Below are 21,452 nucleotides of genomic sequence, written 5' to 3'. Positions count from 1 at the left end.
TAGTGCTTATGCATTGGGCTGCCAACCGCGAGACCAGAAGTTCAAAACCACCAGCAGCTGTGAGGGTGGAAAAATGGGGCTTTCTACTCCTGGAAACAGTCTTAGAAATGCTTTGAGGACAGTTCTCCCCTGACCTATATGGTCCCTATGAGTTGGCATCAACTCAATAGCAGTGAGTTGGGCTTAGAAGCACTTTTGCCCTGGTAGCGCAATGGTGACGTGTTGGGCTTCAATCCAAAACATCAGCAGTTTGAAATCACCAGCTGCTCCATGGGACACAGACGAGACTCTCTACTCCTGTAAACAGTTACAGTCTCAGAAACCCACAGGGGAAGTTCCATCCTGCCCTCCAGGGTAGAACTGTGAGTTGGCATCCACTCGATGGCAGGGAGTTGAGGGAAAACACTTTTGCAGAGTTCTGGTTAAAGTGCTCGCCAAAAGGCCAATTGTTTGAACTCAGCATCTTCGTGGTAGGAGACACAAAAGGCATTCTGTTTCCATGAAGGTTTGTAGTTTAGGAAACCCTGTGAGGAAGTTTTACTCTGTTTTGTCGGGTTATTTGAGCTGAAATCAACTCAACGGTAGTGGTTAGTTTTGAAGCAGATTTGCGTGCATCTACATATATGAACAATGGAGAAGGAGGACAGAGGAATGCATTGAACAGCGGTGTTGGCAAACAGTATGAAAATATCATATTTATGATTTTCATCTGGGCTGCCAGATAAACACCCTGCAAACCAATCTTAGAGGAAATCAACCAGGATGTTCCTGAGAAGTGAGTAGGGTGAAATGTCAACTAGCCTACATTGGGGACATCTTCAGGAAAGGATAATAGTTGACAAAGTAGAGGGTCAGCGCAAATGAGGAAAATGCCACTGAAGCGGATGGACAAGGGCAGCACCGAGGGACTCAGGCATCACAGAGATCATGAAGAGAGCGGGCACTCAGGTGCATGTGCCCCCATTGTGCAGGGAGTTTCCATGAGTTGGGAGATCATAGTAACTAACAGCAGGAAACTTGTACACACAAGTTTTCATTCAAAACATCTTAAAATCAGTTTTCCAGGTATGTTGGTTATCAAAAAGGAGGTCTGGTGGCATATAAACACTGAGCTGCTAATGACCAGGTGGTTCTTCAAACGTACCAGGGTCTCCAAGGAAAAACAGTAAGGCTACCTGTTCCTGGAAAGGATTGACAGCCTGGGAAACCCTGCTCAGGGCTGCCGTGAGCCGTGACGGGCTCTCTGGCAGTGGGTTGGCTGCTCTGAGCAAGAAAGACGAGGCTGTTAGCTTCTGTAAATAGTTAGTCACAGAAACTCTAAGGAGCAAGCAGTTCTACTCTGTCTTATCAAAACGGAGTTAGAATCCATTCAGTGGTCGGGGGTTGAAATTTTAGTTGGTGTAAATTTTGCCTAGAAGGCATCAGTTTTTAAAATTCATATTTAATTTAAAATGTTACAAATATAGATGGTTCCCAACATTAGTATGCTGGTCCAGGTACTGTGTTCCCTGTGGCTAATGGATAAGTTGGTCTTGACCTCCTAGAAGTTTCACATGTGGCTGAGCTGGGGTTTCTGGGACATTTACATCTATCTTGGTAAATATGAGACAGTCAGGCTGACTGGTGCTGTGTTGATCAAGAAACTGTAGAAAGAAACACACCAGCCTGTGTGATCATGAGGTGTCAAAGGGGTCAGGTATCAGGCGTCATCAGAACAAAAAATCATATCAATGTGTGAGGGTGGGGGAGTGCGGAGTGGAGATCCAAAGCCCATTTGTAGGCCATTGGATAGCCCCTTACAGAAGGGTCTCAGGGAGGAGATGAGTCAGTCAGCAATGATGAAACATACAACTTTCCTCTAGTTCCTAAATGCTTCCACTCGCCCCCAATATTATGATCCTAATTCTACTTTACAAATCTGGCTAGACCAGAGCATGTACACTGGTACAGATAGGAACTGGAAACACAGGGAATCCAGGACAGATGATTCCTTCAGGACCAGTGGTGAGAGTGGTGATACCGGGAGGGTAGAGGGAGGGTGGGTTGGAAAGGCGGAACCGATTACAAGGATCTACATGTGACCTCCTCCCTGGGGGATGGACAACAGAAAAGTGGGTGAAGGGAGACGTCGGACAGGGCAAGATATGACAAAATAATAAATTATCAAGGGTTCATGAGGGAGAGGGGAGTGGAAAGGGGAAAAACGAGGAGCTGATGCCAGGTGCCTAGGTGGAGAGCAAATATTTTGAGAATGATGAGGGCAATGAATGTACAAATGAGCCTTACATAATTTATGTATGTATATATTGGGATAAGAGTTGTATGAGCCCCTAATAAAACAATGGGAAAAAAAAAAAGAAACTGCAGAATCATCCTGTGCCCAAATGGCTCAAGAAGAGGAGGCAGGAGTGGGACGGCACCTTGAGCAGCCTTTTTCACTATTTAGGCAAGCTCATTCAAGGAACTCTCCAAAGACTGCAGTTGCCTTCAGTTTTCTGCTACCTAGAGAGGATACCTACGGGGAAGACAAGAAGGAAACTGATACCTGAAGTTATTGGACTGAAAACGGATGCATCTCTGTAGACGGCATCACTCATCTGAACGAAATTAGCTTTGAATTTCCAGCTCTTAAAAAGCATCGTCTGCAGCTTTGTTCCGTTATCACCATTTTCCTTCCATTGCAGGCAGTACCTTGCTCCTCCCCTTCCCTTCCTCTTTTCTCCTCTCTCTGTTTTTGTTTTGTTCTGCTCTGCTTATTTTTTTTCATAATAGCATTAAAAGTTGGGTAATGTACTCTGACCATATGAAATAATTGTGGTTAGCCTTCTAGTCAATAGGCCTAATAGCTTTGAACTGCCAAACTTTAATCCCCCAAATTAAGGCTAGTATTTAGCTTGGTAATGCTACAGGTTCCCCCATATGTCTTTATTATTTTTATTTTTGTCCTACTTTTCTATGTGCTGATCTGGGCAGACTATTTAATTTTCCTTTTTTCTGTCTTGTTAAGGTACTGACTCATTGTCCATGAACAGAATAATGGTCGTATATTGAATAGGCTTGTATGTCTTATTAGGTACTATTGATTGAAAAGAAATGAACAGTCTAGCTTCTTTTGTAAATCAGCTTGTGGTAGGAAGTGGAGCTAGAGAAGGGGGAAGGAGTTATTCCTAGTGAGTTTTGATCCATGCCAGTGTGTTGCATGACATTGCTGTTGGCCAACCTCTGGAACAACTTCCAGTGACCTCGCTTTGGAAGGAAATGGTGGACTTCTTAACCTAAATCTCATGACACAATAGCAGCATCAATAGAAGAAAAGATTCTATTGGAGTTGATTGGGAAAGACCTGAACGTGATGACCTTGCAGGGACACATGTGGGCATAGTTCATAGGTAGCTTGATTAGTAAACTTTTGTAGGTTTGGAGTCTTAAGCGATTCTGCTAGCACTGAGAGAGATGACTGCATGGACAGAGTAGAACTGCCTCTCTGGGTTTCTGAGATGGTAACTTTGGACGTGAATAGAAAGCCTCATCTTTCTTCCCTGGTTTCTACCCGCTGACCTTGTGGTTGGCAGCCCAACACGTCACCCACTACATCCTCAGGACTCCTTGCAAAGCAGTAATATTTATTGTCTATCAGATCTAATTAAAGTAGCAGTGTAGTGATCTTTCCTCCATTAGTTCACTAGGGAAACAATAGTATAATTTTTTTTAAATTTTTTTATTTTAACAATTTATTGGGGCTGATACAATTCTTTTCACACTTCATACATATACATACATCAATTGTATAAAGCACATCTATACAGTCTTTGCCCTAATCATTTTTTTCTCTTTTCTTCTTTTACATTTTATTAGGAACTCAAACAAACAAAAAAAAACAATAGTATAATTTTACACAGATCTTGCTATGCTCTATAAAGATCAAACATTCATAATCCACAGCAGAATCGAACCCAGGTCTCACTCCAGATACCTTGTTTTTGGACACTTTTTTACAAACATGACTCAACAATGACGTGTTGTTGTTAGATGTCATCAAGTTTGTTCTGACTCACAGGGATCCAACGGCCACAGAAAACAACACCTCCATCTCATGCCAGCCTCACAAAATTGTTTTGTTTGAGCTCACTGCTACCACCATTGTGTCAGTCCATCTCCCACTGACCCTCTATGTCTGGAGTTGTGACCCTTTAACTGTGTAACCAGCCTAAAACCCTTGGCTTCATCATCTAAATGTCTAGATGGGTCGAACAGGATGATCTTTAAGAGCTCTCTGATTCTCAAAGGCTACTCAGTTTGATTGATTTGAATCTCTCTCGTTGATCCTGTTGTGCCCCAAACATCTTTTATTTATGACCAAGGAATCTTTTGATTAAAGACATTTAATTCAAATTTACTTGAAAATTAGGAAATCTTTTAACGTTGTGTTCATTTTCTTTATCATCAATAACTGTGAAATTGTAGGCTCTTCATTTTAGGAAACTCAGATTCTCATTGTTTTATAGTTGTCTCTTTTTAATAATAAAATACTTTATTTCTTCAGAAACTTTATATAGGCTTCTAAAGTCAAGTTACCAAGATTTACCTTTAGTTGTAGGGCAGTTTCTCAAGCTCAGTTCTACTTCAGGAAACCTAGGACTATAGGAGAGTTTCTTCTCTTTTTTGGATTTTCTTTAATTTCTACATTTTCTATAGGGAACATAAAGACAAGTTTTAAAATCAAGAAATGCACATTTATAAGACCCCACGAGGTGGTGGTTGTCAGGTGCAGTCTAATTGGTTCGGACTCAAACCCCTATGCCCACTCAAACGAATACCCCCGTTCTGTGCCAGCCTCACCACTGTTCCTGCTGATAACATGCCCAAAGTATGAGAGACAACATCTTGTTACCTTCAACTCTAAGGGACATTCTGGCTATGCCCTTGTCAGGACAAATTTGTGGGTTTTTCTATCGGTCCAACACAGTATTGCAAATGCATTGATTCTTCTCGATCCTTTCTTATTCATTGTCTGGAGTTCCAGTACCTTTGAAGTGATCTAAAATACCATGGCTTGGGCCAGGTGTTCCTCGATCTTTAAAGTGACGTATTTGCTGTTTAACATTTGAAGAGATATTTTGCAGCAGATTTGCCCAATGCAATATTGTGTTAGTCGGGGGTACATTAGAGAAATAAATCCACAGAAACTCATATGTGTAAGAGAGAGTTTTATATAAAGGTTAAGTGTATGTCAAGAAAACATCCCAACCCAGTGCTGCCCAAACCCACAAGTCCAACATTAACCCATATGTCCGACACCAATCCACAAAGTCCTCCTCTATTTCACAAACATACATTATGACGCTGACTGCAGGAGGAAAGCTGAGTCAGTGAATGTGTAAGCATCTCCATGCTGGCTGAGGTCTCCACACGGCTGCTCCAGCACCCAGGACTGCATCGGGGAAGGTGTATATCACTTCTCTTTGGGGATGTCTTGCAGGCAGTGAGCCTTGCCAGCTGAAGCAGGGCACTGGCTAAGGCAGCTCACCCTGGTGTGAGCATCACAAAACAAGAGACCCAAGAACTAGAAAGGCGAGGCTCACGGAGCCATTTATTCCTCCACCCTTCAATTCACCCCATGTGTGTTTATCGGCCAGGTTGGCGCAATAAACTACGTCCAATGTGTTGTTAGACATCTCGAATGTTGTTTTCATGGCTTTGGCTTGTAGATGCGCTAAATGAAATGAAATCCTTGACAACAATCCATTGTTTCTCTGTTCCTTACAATGCTGTTCATTGGGTCTTGTTGTGAGGATTTTTGCTATCTTCATGTTGAGATATGGTCCAAGTATAAATGCTTCAAGCCCTTCTCACTTTTAAATCAAGGTTGCGTCATCAGCACATTTCAGATTATTGATTTTTTCCCAATCCCGATGCTGTACTTTCCCTCATATCATCCAACTTCTCAGGTTATTTGCTCAGCACCGATTGGATGTATTTCGTGAAACGATATGACTTAGATGCACACCTGATTTTAAATGATTTCCTTCGATCCAAGACCATTATAAAAGAAGCAACAAAACCAGTCCTGTCAGTGGCTTGCGGCTGGCTCATCGTGGCCCTAGAGAACAGGGTGGAGCTGCCACACAGGGGCTTCAAGACGCTAATCCTTACGGAGGCTGACTGCTGTATCTTTCCCCACCGAGTGGCTCGTGGGTTCAAACTGCCAAGATCTCTCCATGATCAGGGAAGCTCTTTCCTACTGTGCCACCCAGGCTCCTGGAACAACTGTATGACAGTGGAAATGTCTTCAGATAAGACAGACAGAAGAATAAAGAGGTACATGTGCTATAGACAACGGAAAGGATGGAACCAGTGTCCACAGCTAATATTTAATGCCCTATTGTATCTTTTTCTACTTGTTATCAATAAAACTGATGTGATAACCTTTATAAGCCAATTTATTTTTTAAACCCCATTTCCTATAGATCTCCATACTTTTCTATGAGGCGATACCTTTGAGATGCCTGGATTTCGTACTGACATAGGTATTTATGTTGATGCCCTGGGTCTAAACATCCCTGAAATTCTGCTGGCCCCTTGCCTTTCATTGAAAACCGGTATTTGCCAGAGATGTCAAAATTTGTTAAATTTCGTTGAATAAATAGTAAGTAGTAAACCTTGCTTCAATTCTTAAGAAAAAAATACATCCAACTAATTATGGCTTGCCTCTGATTTCTGAATTGGACAGTTTGCAACGTGCTCTTTTTGTTTGTTTGCAATGCAGCCATCAATGGACAATATTATGAATGAGGGGATCGGTCTGAGCTTCCTGTGCCCCAGCGACCCCGTGGTTCACAAGGCAGACCCTACTGTAGGTGTGTGTTTACATGACAAGCATATTAGGAGCCAGTTCTTCAGTCAAGTACGTCCTCATGGCGAAGATACGATGTATACTGAAAACTGAAGCATAACATGCCAAGCAATCTCCTTGTCTAACAACTTTCGTTCCATCCAATGTGTCATTCAAATCAATAACCTTGCTGCCTCCAATCTCTTTTAAGGGCAAACGGAGTACCCAAAATGAGCATGCTTATAGGTGTGCTAGGGAACAATGGTCTGAGCTGTACTTATGCCAGGTGGCTAATAGCTGTCTTTAATGATGGGCACAAGGTTAGTTCTCAGTGACTGATTTGGCCAGGAAACAGAAACCCATTATGCATTTTTATAGATGATCTGGATGAAGGAATGGAGATGCTTTTAAATTATTTTATAATATTAAATTAAGAAGACTTTCTGATGTTCCAGACGGCAGACCTAATGCTGTAAATGACCTTGAAAACAGGATTAAAAAAAATCTCATGGAAAGGGGTGAGATTAAAAAAAAACAAGCTTACCCAAGGTGAGAAGGAAGATGGGGAAAACTAGGTGAGAACTGGGACCATGAATGTCTAAGAAACAGCAAAGTGGCTTTACTCTGACAAAAGGTTAAGGAGATCACGGTTCTTAGAGTAAGAATTCAGCACCCAGAAGGCAGAGGGGACAGTGCTAGTGGGGTGGTGGTAGGTTCCCTAAGAGCAAAATACTCATGATTTAGAGACACCCTGATATATTTTACTGATCGAAGTTATAAAACCATGTCGTGCTTACCTTTCACAATGAGGGGACATTGGTTGGGGGAGCCACTAGGTAAGATGTCCCTGTTATAACATCCTAATCTGTATGTCATGTTCTGCTCCATAAAAAGGAAATGATGAAGAGGACTAGCAGAAAAGGAAGAAAGAAGAAAATTTTCTCATGGCAGGCTTCCCCCCAAGTGATTCCTTTGCTGCACCTTTAGCATGTCTGTTACTACAGGGCCTATTTTGCCTTCCCCCCTCTCTAACCCTCTTTGTGCCTCGCTTCTTATCAGCAATCTTTATTTGGCTTCCTCAACCCTTCCTTGAAACTCAATGCACTGCCGTTGAGACAATTCCAACTGAGAGCAGCTCTGTGGAGCTGCCATCCCTTGTCTGTTGGCTTGTTGGACTGTGGTGGCCTCAGCATGGTGGTGGTGCTGGAAGCTATGTCACTGGGATTTCAAATACCAGCAGGCTCACCCAAAGTGAACAGGTGTCAGCTGAGCTTCCAGACCGAGAACAGACTGTGGAGAAGGAACGGGCTAATTCCCTTTTCGTGGAATTAACCACCAACCCTGATGAGTAACTAACAGCAGACGCCTCCAACCTCATGAGCAGCAGCAGAACAGTACCAGAGATGGTGCCAGATGAGGAGCCCTCAGGTGGGAAGGCTGTCTCAAAGTCGAGTGGACAATGATGAAATGGATAGAGCAAAGCCCTTCATTTGCCGAGACAGCTTCAATTCCAAATTCAAACTTGGAATGTACAGAATATGAACCTCGGAAGATTTGAAATTTTCAGATAGGAAATGAAACACACAGAGATCCATATTCTAGGTGTTAATGAGCTGGAATGAAACAGTACTGATGATTTTGAACCAGAAATGCATGTGCTTTACAAAGCCAGGATTGACCTAATTAAGAGGAATGCATTGCATTTTTCATAACAAAGGGCACTTCAAGATCTATCATGAAGTGCATTGCTGTCAGTGATAGGACTTATCTATTCACCTACAAGGAAATCAAATTAATACAGATATGACTCAAATTTATGCACCAACGAGTGGTGAAGAAATTGAAGAATTCTACCAACATTTTCAGTCTGGAACTGATCAAACGTACAGTTAAGATATATTGGTAATTATTGGCGACTGAAATGCAAGAGCTGTGAACAAAGAGGAAGGGAAAAGAGTGGTAAACATGGGTCTTCATGATAGAAATAAAGCTGGAGGTTGCAGGATAGAATTTTTCAAGACCAATGATCTCTTCACTCCAAATGCCTTTTTTTCCACAACAGAAATGGTGACTACATGTAGACCTCTTCAGATGAAATACACAGAAATCAAATGGATTACATCTGTGGGGTGAGACCTTGGTGAAGCTCAGTCTTGGCAGCTAAAATCAGGCCAGGGGCCGACTGTGGAACAGGTCATCAATTGCTCCTATACAAGTTAAATTGCTCCTATTTAATTTCAATTGCTCCTATACAAATTAAATTGCTCCTATGTAATTTCAATTGCTCCTATGTAAGTTCAATTGCTCCAATGTAAGTTCAATTGCTCATATGTAAGTTCAGGCTGAAGCTAAGAAAATGAAAAACCCAGAAGAAGCAAAATCCAACCCTGAGTATTTTCCACCTGAATTTTGAGAACATCAACAAATTTGACTCACTGAACACTGGCGACAGCAGACCGGATGAGCTGTGAGAGGAAATCAAGAGCATCATCCATGAAGAAAGCAAACGGTCATAAAAAAAGACAGAAAAGACCCAAATGGATGCCATAAGAAACTCTGAACTTTTCTATAATCACAGAGTAGCCAAACAATGGAAATGGAAGAAATGATGAAGTCAAAGAGATGAGCAGAGAACTTCCGAGGACAAAGTAAAGCTTCATAATGAAACATGCAAAGACCTAAAGTTAGAAAACCAAAATGGAAGAACACTCTCAGAGTATCGTAAACGGAAAGAACTCAAGAAAGATGCAAGCCTTGAATTGCACATGGAAAGATTCTATGGGCAAAATATTGAATGATGCATCAAAAGGAAGATGGAAAGAACACAGTCACCAGTCAAACATTCAACTATTTCCAGAAGTAGCACAAACGCAAGAAGAAATGGTATGAAAGGACGTTCAAGCTGCACGGAAGGCCTTATCCAAAACAAGACTCCAGGGATGGATGCCACACCAACTGAAATGCTTCAGCAAATGGATTAAGCACTAGAAACACTCATTCATTTATGCTAGGAAATTTGGAAGCCGGTTTCTTGGCCAAATGACTGGAAGAGATCCGTATTTGCACCACTCCAAAGAAAGGTGACCCAGCAGATTTCTCAGATTATCAATAAGTATGTGTGGTAGTTCCCTAATCTGGTGTCAACATAAGGATTAAGAGTGTAGGGGTGGAGTCTAGGCTGTCAATCTGGAGATGGCCAATGAGACTTCTGTGGGCATGGTCTTCTCTTGAGAGTTCTGGGAAATCTGGGACTTCCTCCTTGAAGGCAGAAGACACCTCTCTCTCTCTCTCTCTGCTACTCCCTAGGAGACATTGCAGAAGACAAGCCACATGGACACAACCAGACCTCAGAAGCTGGAGAAGCCACAGAGAGACCCCTGCCAGTGCTGAGATGTTTCCAGTGACACTGGATCCAAAGATTTTTCTACCCACTGGCCTGTGATCTTCTGCATTCAGCGTCATTGCATGTGTTTCGTGAGTCTGCAGAGCACTTTATAGTTTGGTATCGGACATATAGGCTAATATCAGATTTATGGTCTTGGATTGGACTGGGATGAGATATTTTCTCAATGTTCAATTGCTCTTGTATATAAATCTCTTTCTTACACACATATGTGTGTCCATGGATTTGTTTCTCTAGCCTACCCACACTAACACAGTATCATTTAAATCACATACAAGAAAAATTATTTTGAAGATCATTCAACAACCGTTGCAGCAGTACATTGACAGGGAGCTGCCAGAGGTTCAGGCTGAATTCATAAAAGGATGTGAAATAAGGGATACTTGCTGATGTCAGATAGAAATAAGCTTGTGTTTTATTGCTTATGCAAAGATATTTGACTGTGTGGATCATAACAAACTATGGACAACCATGAGAAGAATGGGAATTCTAGAATACATCATTGTACTCACTAGGAACTTGTATGTGGATCAAGAAGCACTTGTACAAACAAAACAAGGAATGTTTTCCAATCATGAAAGGTGTGTCGCTGGGTTGTATCATCTCATGATTCTTATCTAATCTGTATGCTGAGCAGTAATCAGAGAAGCTGGCTTGTATGAAGGAGCACGTGGCATCAGGGTTGGAGGAAGGCTTGTTAACAACCTGTGATGTGCAGATGACATGACTGACCTTGTTTGCTGATGTGAGGAAGACTTAAAGCACTTTCTGATGAAAACCAAGGATTGCAGCCTACAGAATGGATTATAATTCAGTGTAAAGAAAACAAAAATCCTCACAATTCGACCAATAGGTAACATCACAATAAAAAGAGAAAAGATTGGAGTTGTCAAGGATTTTGTCTTGCTTGGATCCACAGTCAATGCTCACGGCAGCAAATGATACAATGCATTGGGTCAATTTGTGTCCAAGACCTCTTTCAAGTATTGAAAAGCAAGGCTGTTTCTTTGAGGCCTGCCGTGCACCTGACCTACCCACGGTATTTTCAGTTTCCCTGTAGGCATGTGAAAGTTGGACATTGAATAAGGAATGGAAATAGACAACTTCGAGCTATGCTACTGGCGAGGAATCTGGAAAGTACCACAAACTGCCAAAAGAACCGATGAATCTGTGTGGGAAGAATTACAGCCAGCATCCAGGTAGCGAGACTTTAGCTGATGTACTTTGGGCAGATTGTCAGGAGAGCCTAGCTTCTGGAAAAGGACACGAAGCTTGGAAAAGCAGAAGAACGTCCACACAGAGGAAGGCCCTCGGCAAGATGGAGTGACAGTGGCTACACCAATGGGCTCAAGCATCACGATTGTGTGGAATCCGCTCTGCATTTTACACAATCTCAAGGAGTTCATCTGCTCTCTTGGTTCTGCACTGACTACCTTTTTTTTTTTTTGGTGGGGGGAGGCGGGTAACTTTTGTTTTTCTATGTCAAACTAGAAAGAACTTTGCAAGACTAGCACAGGGAACTTTCATATCATCTTTACCCAGAGTCATGTTATTTACTTTAGCATGCACACACACACACACTGTACTCACACACACACACACAGTCACACACACACACACTCACATACACACACACACACACACTCATACATACGCACATGTACACTTTTTGCTTAAACCATTTGGAAATTGGAAACATTGTGTCATTTTGCCTCTGACTTGTCCAAGGTGTATTTCCTCACGTCTAAGAACTCTTAGCCATGGTAGAGCTTTGTAGGTCAGGAATTTCAGCATAGAACCGTCCACATTCCAGTATCATTCCGAATCCCAGTCATGATCTTTTTGGAACTTCTCCCCCTGCCAACCATGACTGTCCTGCACTGGGCATTGACTTCTTTCCAGACCATCTGTCCCTCCATAGGGGTTTCCAAACGAACAGTTTGCAATCAGATCCTATCAAATGGAAAACTATTCATACGATGACTCACCATTTCCCCCTAAGGCGAGTCTTCTCCCATCCCCATGCCTTTCTTAATGGTGCCCTCTCCCCCAGTCACCTAGGCTTGTTGTAGGAATTATCTTTGGGTCTTTATCCCTCATTTGTCTGAAACGCCTGCCAAGTTCTTTCTGTGTAAAGTCTGGCTCGGCGTCAGCTACAGAACCCTTTCTGTGCCCCTCAGACAGACCCTGGGCATCATGGCCTCTGCCTGAAGGGCTCGGGAATAGCGTGCTGGGGGGGCTTGTTTCTGCCTCAGTCCACTGAACTTTGTCAAAACGTACAATGATGGAGGAGCCAACCTCACATGGGGCGGGGGGAGGAGTGTGTGTGTGTGTCGAGAATCTGTTTCTAGCCACAACTCCTGAACGCTTCTTCCTGCCTCCCTTACAGAAAGGTTGAATAGGCGTTTAAATATTACGTTAAACCCAGACCAAGTCCACTGCCATCAAGTCTGGTCCAATTCACAGTGACCTAGAGGAGAACTGCTCCCCAGGGTTTCCGAGACGGTACCCCTTCCCAGGAGCTGCCTGCCTCCGTGCCCTCCATCGGGGGACTGGGGGCTAAACTGCTGAGTTGGCAGTTCCAAGCCCACCATCCGACCCCCCACAGTGCCACCAGGGCGCCTTAACATTACATTACAGGATGAAGACATGCAACAATGGTGTGCAACTCCCATGTGCAGAGAAAACGTGTCTGACGGCTAGCTTGCTTCTAGAGCTCATGGCTGGTGGGAAAATACCAACTTTTCCATGCAATGCTTGTTGGATGTCATAATTGACATGAAGTCTTTACTAACCCAGAACTCTAAACACACTGCTATCAAATAGATTCCACACATAGTTTAGGGTTATATAGGATTCTAGGGGTCACGTGTCTACTTTTGTTTCTTCCTGGAATCTCAACCTTCTGAAGGCCATAACCCTTTAATACAGTTCCTCATGTTGATGTATATATGGATTGTTATAAGAGTTGTGTGCCCCAATAAAATGATTTATTAAAAAAAAGCCAAAGTCACAGTCATTGATCAAATCTGGCTCATTGTGATCCTGCAGGACAGGGTAAAACTTCCCCTTCGGGTTTCCTAGACTGTAATTCTTTGTGGGACTAGACAACCTCATCTTTCTCCCATGGAGAGGCTGGTGGTTTCAAACTGCTGACCTTGCAGAGCACAGCCCAACAGGTAACCCCTATGCCACCAGGGCTCCAGAATTATACCCATCAATAATTCGTTCCAATTTTTGTGCTAACAAAGATTTCTTCTAATCTTTATACCTGCATTGTTCATCTGCTCCTTATGTGCCTCCTCCTAGGTCCTGGTTCTTGGCATAGTCAGATTGACTGCTTGTCTGCATTCTGACCTTTCTACATGCCCTCTGCTTTCCTGGCTCTGACTCATTCCTTTGTGCCGAATCTTATGACCGCAGTGTTCTAATACTGTAGACTCTTCAGATGCACATCAGTTAGGATGATCTGAGCAGGTGGCACCAAACCCAGTTCAACCAGAATCAGAGGATGAAAGTGAGCTATTGCTCAATGTGCGAGACAGGGGAGGGAGCGTCAAACATTAGGCTAGGCTTGATCCAGCATGGTCATCCTGTGCCATTTCTTCTTGATGTCTACACTGCAGGCTTCACGTGAGATTGGTTGTAGGCGGACTGCTAACGTGCTGCCAAATTTACATCCAGTTGTGGAAAAGGGAGCTTTTTAAATAAAATCATCTAAACCTTGGAACAAAAGTCCTGGGCTTTCCTCTGGACAAACTCAAGTCATATGCTCAGCATTGAGCCAGTCACTGCTATTGAGAATGGGTTGAGATGATGCTGATCGTATTATATCAGTTACATTCTCCCCTCAACAGGCATATCTCTAGCATCGTTTTCAGGCCAGACTGGTCAAACATTGAGTTAATGTGATGGCTGAAACAGTTTTTCTGTAGTGAAGCTTATGATGTTAGCTGGTATTGATGACTTCGGGGCTTATGCATCTCGAGGGCTGGGTGTTCCTCGCCCATAGTCGGTGAGAAGGTCCTCCTTGCTCCTCCCTAGGGAGGAGTTATGGTAATAATTTTTTATCTCCCTTGGCATTTACTTTGATCTTCCCATGACTATCTACCTTCTGTGTCTCTGTGTAGGCCTCCTCTCTTTTATAAGGATACCTCTTATATTGGATTAGGCATCAACCTATTTCAGTAAATCTCATATTACCTGAAGCACAAAATCTTCATCAGTATTATTTCACCAACCACATTTAAAGGTACCACGGTTGAGATTTCAGCATCTCTTTTTGGGGGCACACAGAGCATACTATAACATCTACCCAAATTGCAGGCCTGCGATATATCGAGGAATGCAAGCAGCGGACTCAGCTGACACGAGTGGACGGTGCTTATGGCATCCCACCTCGTGTTGGTGGTTCGTAGGCACTGTTGAGTTGGCTCTAACCCTCGGTGCTGCCCTGGGTAACAGAACAAAACATCGCCTGGCCCTGAACCACCCGTGCAATTGTGATGCTTGAGCCCATGCTTGCGATCACTGTGCCTGCCTCTTGTTGACAATCTACCTCTCTTCACTGATCCTCGACTTTATCTGTAAGCTCAGTGGTAACGTGAAGGCAGTTATCGTGGGAATTTTTAAGGGCACAGAAATGAGCAAATACTACAAATTAAGTTTTTTGTTTGCTTTGCTTCGAGAGCTGGTTGTTTACCAGCATAACACTGAGGACGGTAATGGCTCAGCAAGGCCCATTACAAGTGGATTCCAGAATCCTCGCTCCATCTGTAGTGTTCGGTCTGTTCCTATCCCTGTCCAGCTTTGGTATATCCTGAATCCCTACTTTGTGTCAAGTTCACAATTCTAGACTCTGCTCTAAAATCAGAAATCCTCAGTGTTTTGTTATCTTTAATTATTAGAGAAATACACACCCCTTGGAATAAGTGAAGTGGTTTACAAGGGACTTAAAAATTTTCTGTATTAGATATAAATAAAAGGTGTTAGGAAAAGATTGTGGGAAAATTCCTTATCTTTTAATTCCATTTGTCTGTGAACTTTATGAAGCCCTCTTGAATAGAGTTATAAGCAAGATTTGTCTCTTTATCTTCTCCAATATAACCTATGTTACCAGGCCAAAGTCTCTTAACTGGTCTTCTTAATTTCAAAATAGCTGCCTCTCATCCATTCCTTCTTTTAAATAACAGCTTTATTGAGATATGATTCATATACTATAAAACCAACCCTTCTAAACATATAAATCAGTGGTTTTTTAGTATATTCACAGGTTATGTAACCAACACCACTTTTTATTTCAGAATACTCTTATTCCCCCTCTCCCCCCAAAGAAGCCTGGGGTTCATTCGCAGCCATTCCTCAATGTCCCCCCTCTCATCCTCTGGCAATTGCCAGTCTACTGTCTGTTTCCGTGGATTTCCCGGTTCTGTCTCCTTTTATTTAGCTTAACGTGTTCAAGGTCATCAATATTGTACCATACACCAGTATTTATTAATTTATTTACTACTATTAAAAGATTAAACCCTACATTTATAGTTTAATATTTTTAAATCATTTTATTAGGGGCTCATACAACTCTTATCACAATCCATCCATACATCAATTGTGTAAAGCATATTTGTACATTCATTGCCCTCATCATTCTCAAAACATTTGCTCTCCACTTAAGCCCCTGGCATCAGATCATCATTTTTTCCCCTCCCTCCCTGCTCACCTCTCCCTCATGAACCCTTGATAATTTATAAATTATTATTTTGTCATATCTTGTCATGTCTGACATCTTCCTTCACCCACTTTTCTGTTGTCCGTCCCCCAGGGAGGAGGTCACATGTAGATCTTCGTAATTGGTTCCCCCTTTTCAACCCACCTTCCCTCCATGCTCCCAGTATTGCCACTCACACACTGGTCCTGAAGGGATCATTCACCCTGGATTCCCTGTGTTTCCAGTTCCTATCTGTACCGGTGTCCATCCTCTGATCTAGCCAGACTTGCAAGGGAGAATTCAGATCATGATAGTGGGGGTCGGGGAGGAGAGGGAAGGAAGCATTTAGGAACTAGAGGAAAGTTGTATTCTTCATCATTGCTACATCACACCCTGAATGGCTTGTTTCCTCCCTGAGACCCCTCTGAAAGGGGATCTCCAGTGGCCTACAGATGGGTTTTGAGTCTCCACTCCACACTCCCCTCTCATTCACTATGGTAAGATTTTGTTCTTTGATGCCTGATACCTGATCCCTTTGACACCTCGTGATCACACAGGCTGGTGTGCTTCTTCCATGTGGGTTTTGTTGCTTCTGAGCTAGATGGCTGCTTGTTTACCTTCAAGCTTTTAAGACCCTAGATGCTATATCTTTGATAGCTGGGCACCATCAGCTTTCTTCACCACATTTGCTTATTCACCCACTTTGTCTTCAGCGTTTGTGTGTGGAAGGTGAGCATCATAGAATGCCAATTTAATAGAAGAAAGTATTCTTGCATTGAGGGAGTACTTGAGTGGAGGCACAATATCCTTCTGCTAATTTAATACTAAACCTATAAATATATGCACATAGCTCTATTTCCCCATCCTCATACATAAATATATTTTCACATGTACATGCCTTTATCTAGACCTCTATAAATGCCCTTTGCCTCCCAGCTCTTTCCTCTATTTCCCTTGTCTTTCCTCCTGTCCCACTGTCATGCTCAGTCCCCAACTGGGTTTCAGCAATTCCTTTTGGTTACATTACCATTGATCATGCCCTACTAGGCCTCCCACACCCTCCTCACCACCGATTTGGATCACTTGTTCCCTTCCAGTATTTATTTTTAATGACTGATATTTCATTATAGAGATGTACTGAATATTGTTTATTCATTTACACAGTAATGGACATTTAAGTTGTCCAGCTCTAATTCACAGCACAACGCTGAATTCTAGCACTTTCAGCCACCAGTGTTTAGTGTCTTGTGCTGCTGGAATGACATTTGTAAACACCACGTTTAGCCTTGTCACTCTGCCCATGAACAGGCAAAGGGATGGGATGATGTGGCAGTCCACGGCCTCTTCTGTTGAACCAGTTGGTATAGGAATGAGAAAACCCTGTTTCTCCGTGAAGGGCCTGTGGTTCTCAAAGCTCATTCAAAGGATCGCTACCTGTCCCCAAATTCTACAAAACAAAACTAAACTGAAACAGGCTCCAACCACAGAACAGCAAAAGTCTAAGCTAAAGAGCAGTGACATGGAAATTATGTTGCTTGAGGAGTTTATTGTTTACATTTCTCTTCATCTATTATTAAGAGTTTAATAATTTTCATTAAATAAATAAATAATTTAATAATAATTGTCCCTGGAGGGACAATGGGTTTGATTGTCAGGCTGACATAGCTGGAAATCTTGGCTTAATCATTTACTGTTGGCATTATTTAAATTCTTTCCTTCTAAGAGCTTAAACAACTTATTTCATATATTCTTATCTGTAAAGTGGGAGCAGTAATTCCTACCACAGAGCACAGTAATGGATTTAAAAATATAAACAATCAAGTACTTTGCTGATAGGCTGTAGTAAGGTATTCAATTAATGGTAGACATGGTAATGATTATCCAAGTTAAGCATCTGGTTAAACTTTTCACCTGAGAATCAAGCCAGTCTGAGATTAGAGCTTGTCTTAGTCATCAAATGTTGCTGTAACAGAAACACTAAAGCAGGTACATGTAACAAAAGAAACTTAATATTTTTCAGTTTGGAAGGTTCCAAGTCCAAATTCAAGGTGACAGCTCCAGAGGGAGGCTTCTCTCTATCAGCTCTGGGGAAACAGCCTTGACGTCAATCTTCCCCTGGGTCTAGGATTTTCTCTGCAAAGGGACCCTGGGTCTATAGGGCACATTATAATTGTAACCCAGCCTAGTTGGTACATATTTTGCGGGGACACATTCAATCCATGACAGAACTGTTTGGTGTTCTTTTTTTGTTTTATAGCTTTAGAGAGTTAATGTCTTATCGAACTGAATCTTAAGATTTGTCATTTATGTTTTCCTGGGAGGCATGACTTTGGTAGCAATTATTAAAGACATAATGCAAGGTAGTATTCTTCAGAAATGTTATTTTAATAAAGAAGTGTTAAGTGGTGGTTAGATGGTAATTATTTTTGTCTTATTTATGGGCCATAGTGGTGTAGTGGGTTATGTCGACATTGGGCAGCTAACTACAAAGTCAGCAGTTCAAACCCACCAGCTGCTCTGAGGTAGCAAGATGAGGCATTCTGCGCCCATAAGATTTACAGTTGGGAAGTCCTTAGGAACCAGTCCTATTCTTCCCTACAGGATCCTTATATGTTGGACTCAACTCAATGGCAATGAGTGAGTTTAGATGGTCATAAAATCTAAATTATTTTTTGCTGTATGGTTGTGGCCTAGGAAAATGTTGCATGCGTGAATGACTTAACATTTTCAGTTTTAGAAATAAAACATCCATGAACCTGTAGTAGTAGTTATTGTTTACATGTAGTAGTTATTGTTTTTATTGAGGCATTTGTTGTATAGAGCTACTAAGTCAATTCATTGTTCAAAAAGGTAACCTTTGGTCATAATAAGAATAATAAATTAAAGATCAACTTTTGCAGATCACTCCTTTTTGTTTTTAAGATTTCAGTTATTCAATGTTATTTCTCTCTCTCTCTTTTTCTTTTTAGAGTTGTCCCCAGGAAGCTGATTATTCAATAGTGCACAGAAAATGCCGTTCTCAATTCACAGATCTAGATGGTTCCAAAAGATTTGGCATCAATCATTGGCATGATGAGAGTGGAGTTTATGCTAATTCACATGTAAAACAAAAACTCTGTCCATTAACTGATGGTCCCATTGTTCCACTTAAACTATAATGCATGGATCAGACAGACTCTCTCCTTCTAGTAAAAAATAATGGTGGTATTTTGTTTACCATTGTTTACCAATGATTATCTATCCTTATAAATACAACAAAGATATTAGTATAGTAGGTCTCTTCAGGCACAAAATATTATATTCTAGAAAAAGAATGTGTATCTTTACTTTTCATAAAAAATTCCAGTGTTTTCCAAAAGTTGGCATGTGTACCACAAAGATAAACACCTCCAGAAGGTACTTGGAAGGCTGGTCTCTTATTTTATCCTAAGAACTTTAATTTCTAATAGGGAAAAAAAAGAAAGAAAGAAACTAACACAAGCAAATTTATAGATTGCGTAGAATTTGGCGAATTGGAAAAAGTGAACTAAACTTTCCTTTAAGGACAAGCTTGACGCAAATAAAAATATAGATAATTTCCAGATATGACAAAAACATGTTAAACCTCAGGGGACTTCAGTTTGGACACTACCCAAACCCACCAGACCTTGCTGTTGAGTGGGTTCTGGTTAGCATCACCCACCACCCACCTGGACTCCTTTTGGACAACACTGGCTGTATTGAATTGGTATTTGCATAAGCTTTGTTTGTCTATTTGTGTGTGTGTGTAAGCTTTGTATGTCTATTTCCAGACTTTAATCTGTCTATGGTTACTAGTTGCCCTGTAGTGTTTTTAATGATTCAAGAGCTCAGGGTAGCAGAGATGGAGACAGGATGTTGGTAACATGTCAGGGGGTTGGTGAAACACTCCAGAATCATCAGGTGCTAGATTTAGAAAAAAACCTTCGTGATTCATTAGATTCAGCTGATCATTTCACAGAGGAGCAAACAGAGGCCCACAGAGGTTTAATTAGGTAATTGGACTGCATCAATAACAGATCCTAGGAGATCTTTTAGGTGCATTTAAACTTTTTTTTCCAGAGGAGGGGTTTAATTTATTTAGTCAGCATGGGCTTAATTTATTCTCATTATTTTCCTTATGTAGAACATGCCCTGACATAAAATATGCTCATCGATGGAAGATGGGATAAACAAACTATGGTACACAAACACAATGGAACACTGCACACAATGGAACACTGCACACAATGGACACTGCACACAATGGACACTGCACACAATGGGACACTGCACACAATGGACATTGCACACAATGGAACACTGCACACAATGGGACACTGCACACAATGGGACACTGCACACAATGGACATTGCACACAATGGAACACTGCACACAATGGAACACTGCACACAATGGACACTGCATACAATGGACACTGCACACAATGGGACACTGCACACAATGGGACACTGCACACAATGGGACACTGCACACAATGGGACACTGCACACAATGAGGGGTAATAACAAATCTCTGAAACACCTCATCACATGGCTAATCCAGGAAGGCATTATTATGCTGGGGAAAATCAGACCACAAAGAGACAAATATTGTATGAGATCACTATTATAAAAAGTCAAGAAAAGTTCATTGATGCTTACTAGGAAATGATCCCAAACCAAACCACAACCACAAAATAAAAGCAAAAAAAACCCCAAAAAACCCTCAATGCCATCAAATTGATGCTGGTTTATAGTGACCATATAGGACAGGGTAGAACTGCCCCTGTGAATGTCCAAGACTGTAACTCTTTATGGGAATAGAAAGCCCTGTCTTTCTCCCAAGGAGCAGCTGGTAGTTTCGAAAAGCTTTCTATTAGGCAGGGTTCTCTAGAGAAATAAAACCAGGGCACTTATGATTTTATATCTCTATCTATCTATCTATCTATCTATCTATAATATAACAGCTAGTTAGTCAACATAGCAATAGAAAGTGGAACAGTTAATGTACTGAAGGTCCTTCAACTCACATGGGCTGCTGGTCCAAGATCAAGGATGCAGACAGTGGTGTCTGCCCTCAAGCAAGACACATGGGGTGGGGCAGCAACATCAGGAAGCTGGGAAGTTGGGATGCAGCCGAAGTGTGGGACTATAGCGAAGCAGTCCTTTAGGATCTTCAAGAAGCATGACTCAGCAGGTCTCAATGGAACCACAAGCATAGCACACACCACAAGGCGACACGATTGCTTGGCCCACAATAGCGCAGCACGCAGTTGAGGCAAAGGACAAGCTCAGGCAGCAGAGCTCTGGTCAGATCCCCAGGGAGAAAAAGAGCTGGAATGTGGCAGTGCAAAGTATTTATCTTGGTCCCTCCCAATCAAGCTGCGACCTGATTAAACTCCGCCCACATGTTCCTTTGTAGACACAATAAACCTAACGATCAGAAGCAGATACCTACACTTGTCCTTGATTATGGGCTGCATAAGTGTTTCATTGGCAGGGGGGTGCTGGTT

The 21,452-nt window shown here is 42.0% G+C and overlaps 1 protein-coding gene across 1 annotated transcript in view; it reads left to right on the top strand.

The window, feature by feature from the left end:
• The window catches only part of CFAP95 (cilia and flagella associated protein 95), a 107,669-nt gene extending 88,572 nt beyond the window's left edge, over positions 1-19,097 (top strand). Inside the window, exon 6 of the mRNA XM_075559550.1 lies at positions 18,909-19,097. Coding sequence (XP_075415665.1) covers positions 18,909-19,097 — 189 coding nt within the window. The remainder of the gene's footprint in view (positions 1-18,908) is intronic.
• The last annotated feature ends 2,355 nt before the right edge of the window (positions 19,098-21,452 follow it).

Source organism: Tenrec ecaudatus, chromosome 10 (assembly GCF_050624435.1).
Source record: "Tenrec ecaudatus isolate mTenEca1 chromosome 10, mTenEca1.hap1, whole genome shotgun sequence".
NCBI lineage: Eukaryota > Metazoa > Chordata > Mammalia > Afrosoricida > Tenrecidae > Tenrec > Tenrec ecaudatus.
This window is presented reverse-complemented; position numbering and strand designations above follow the sequence as displayed.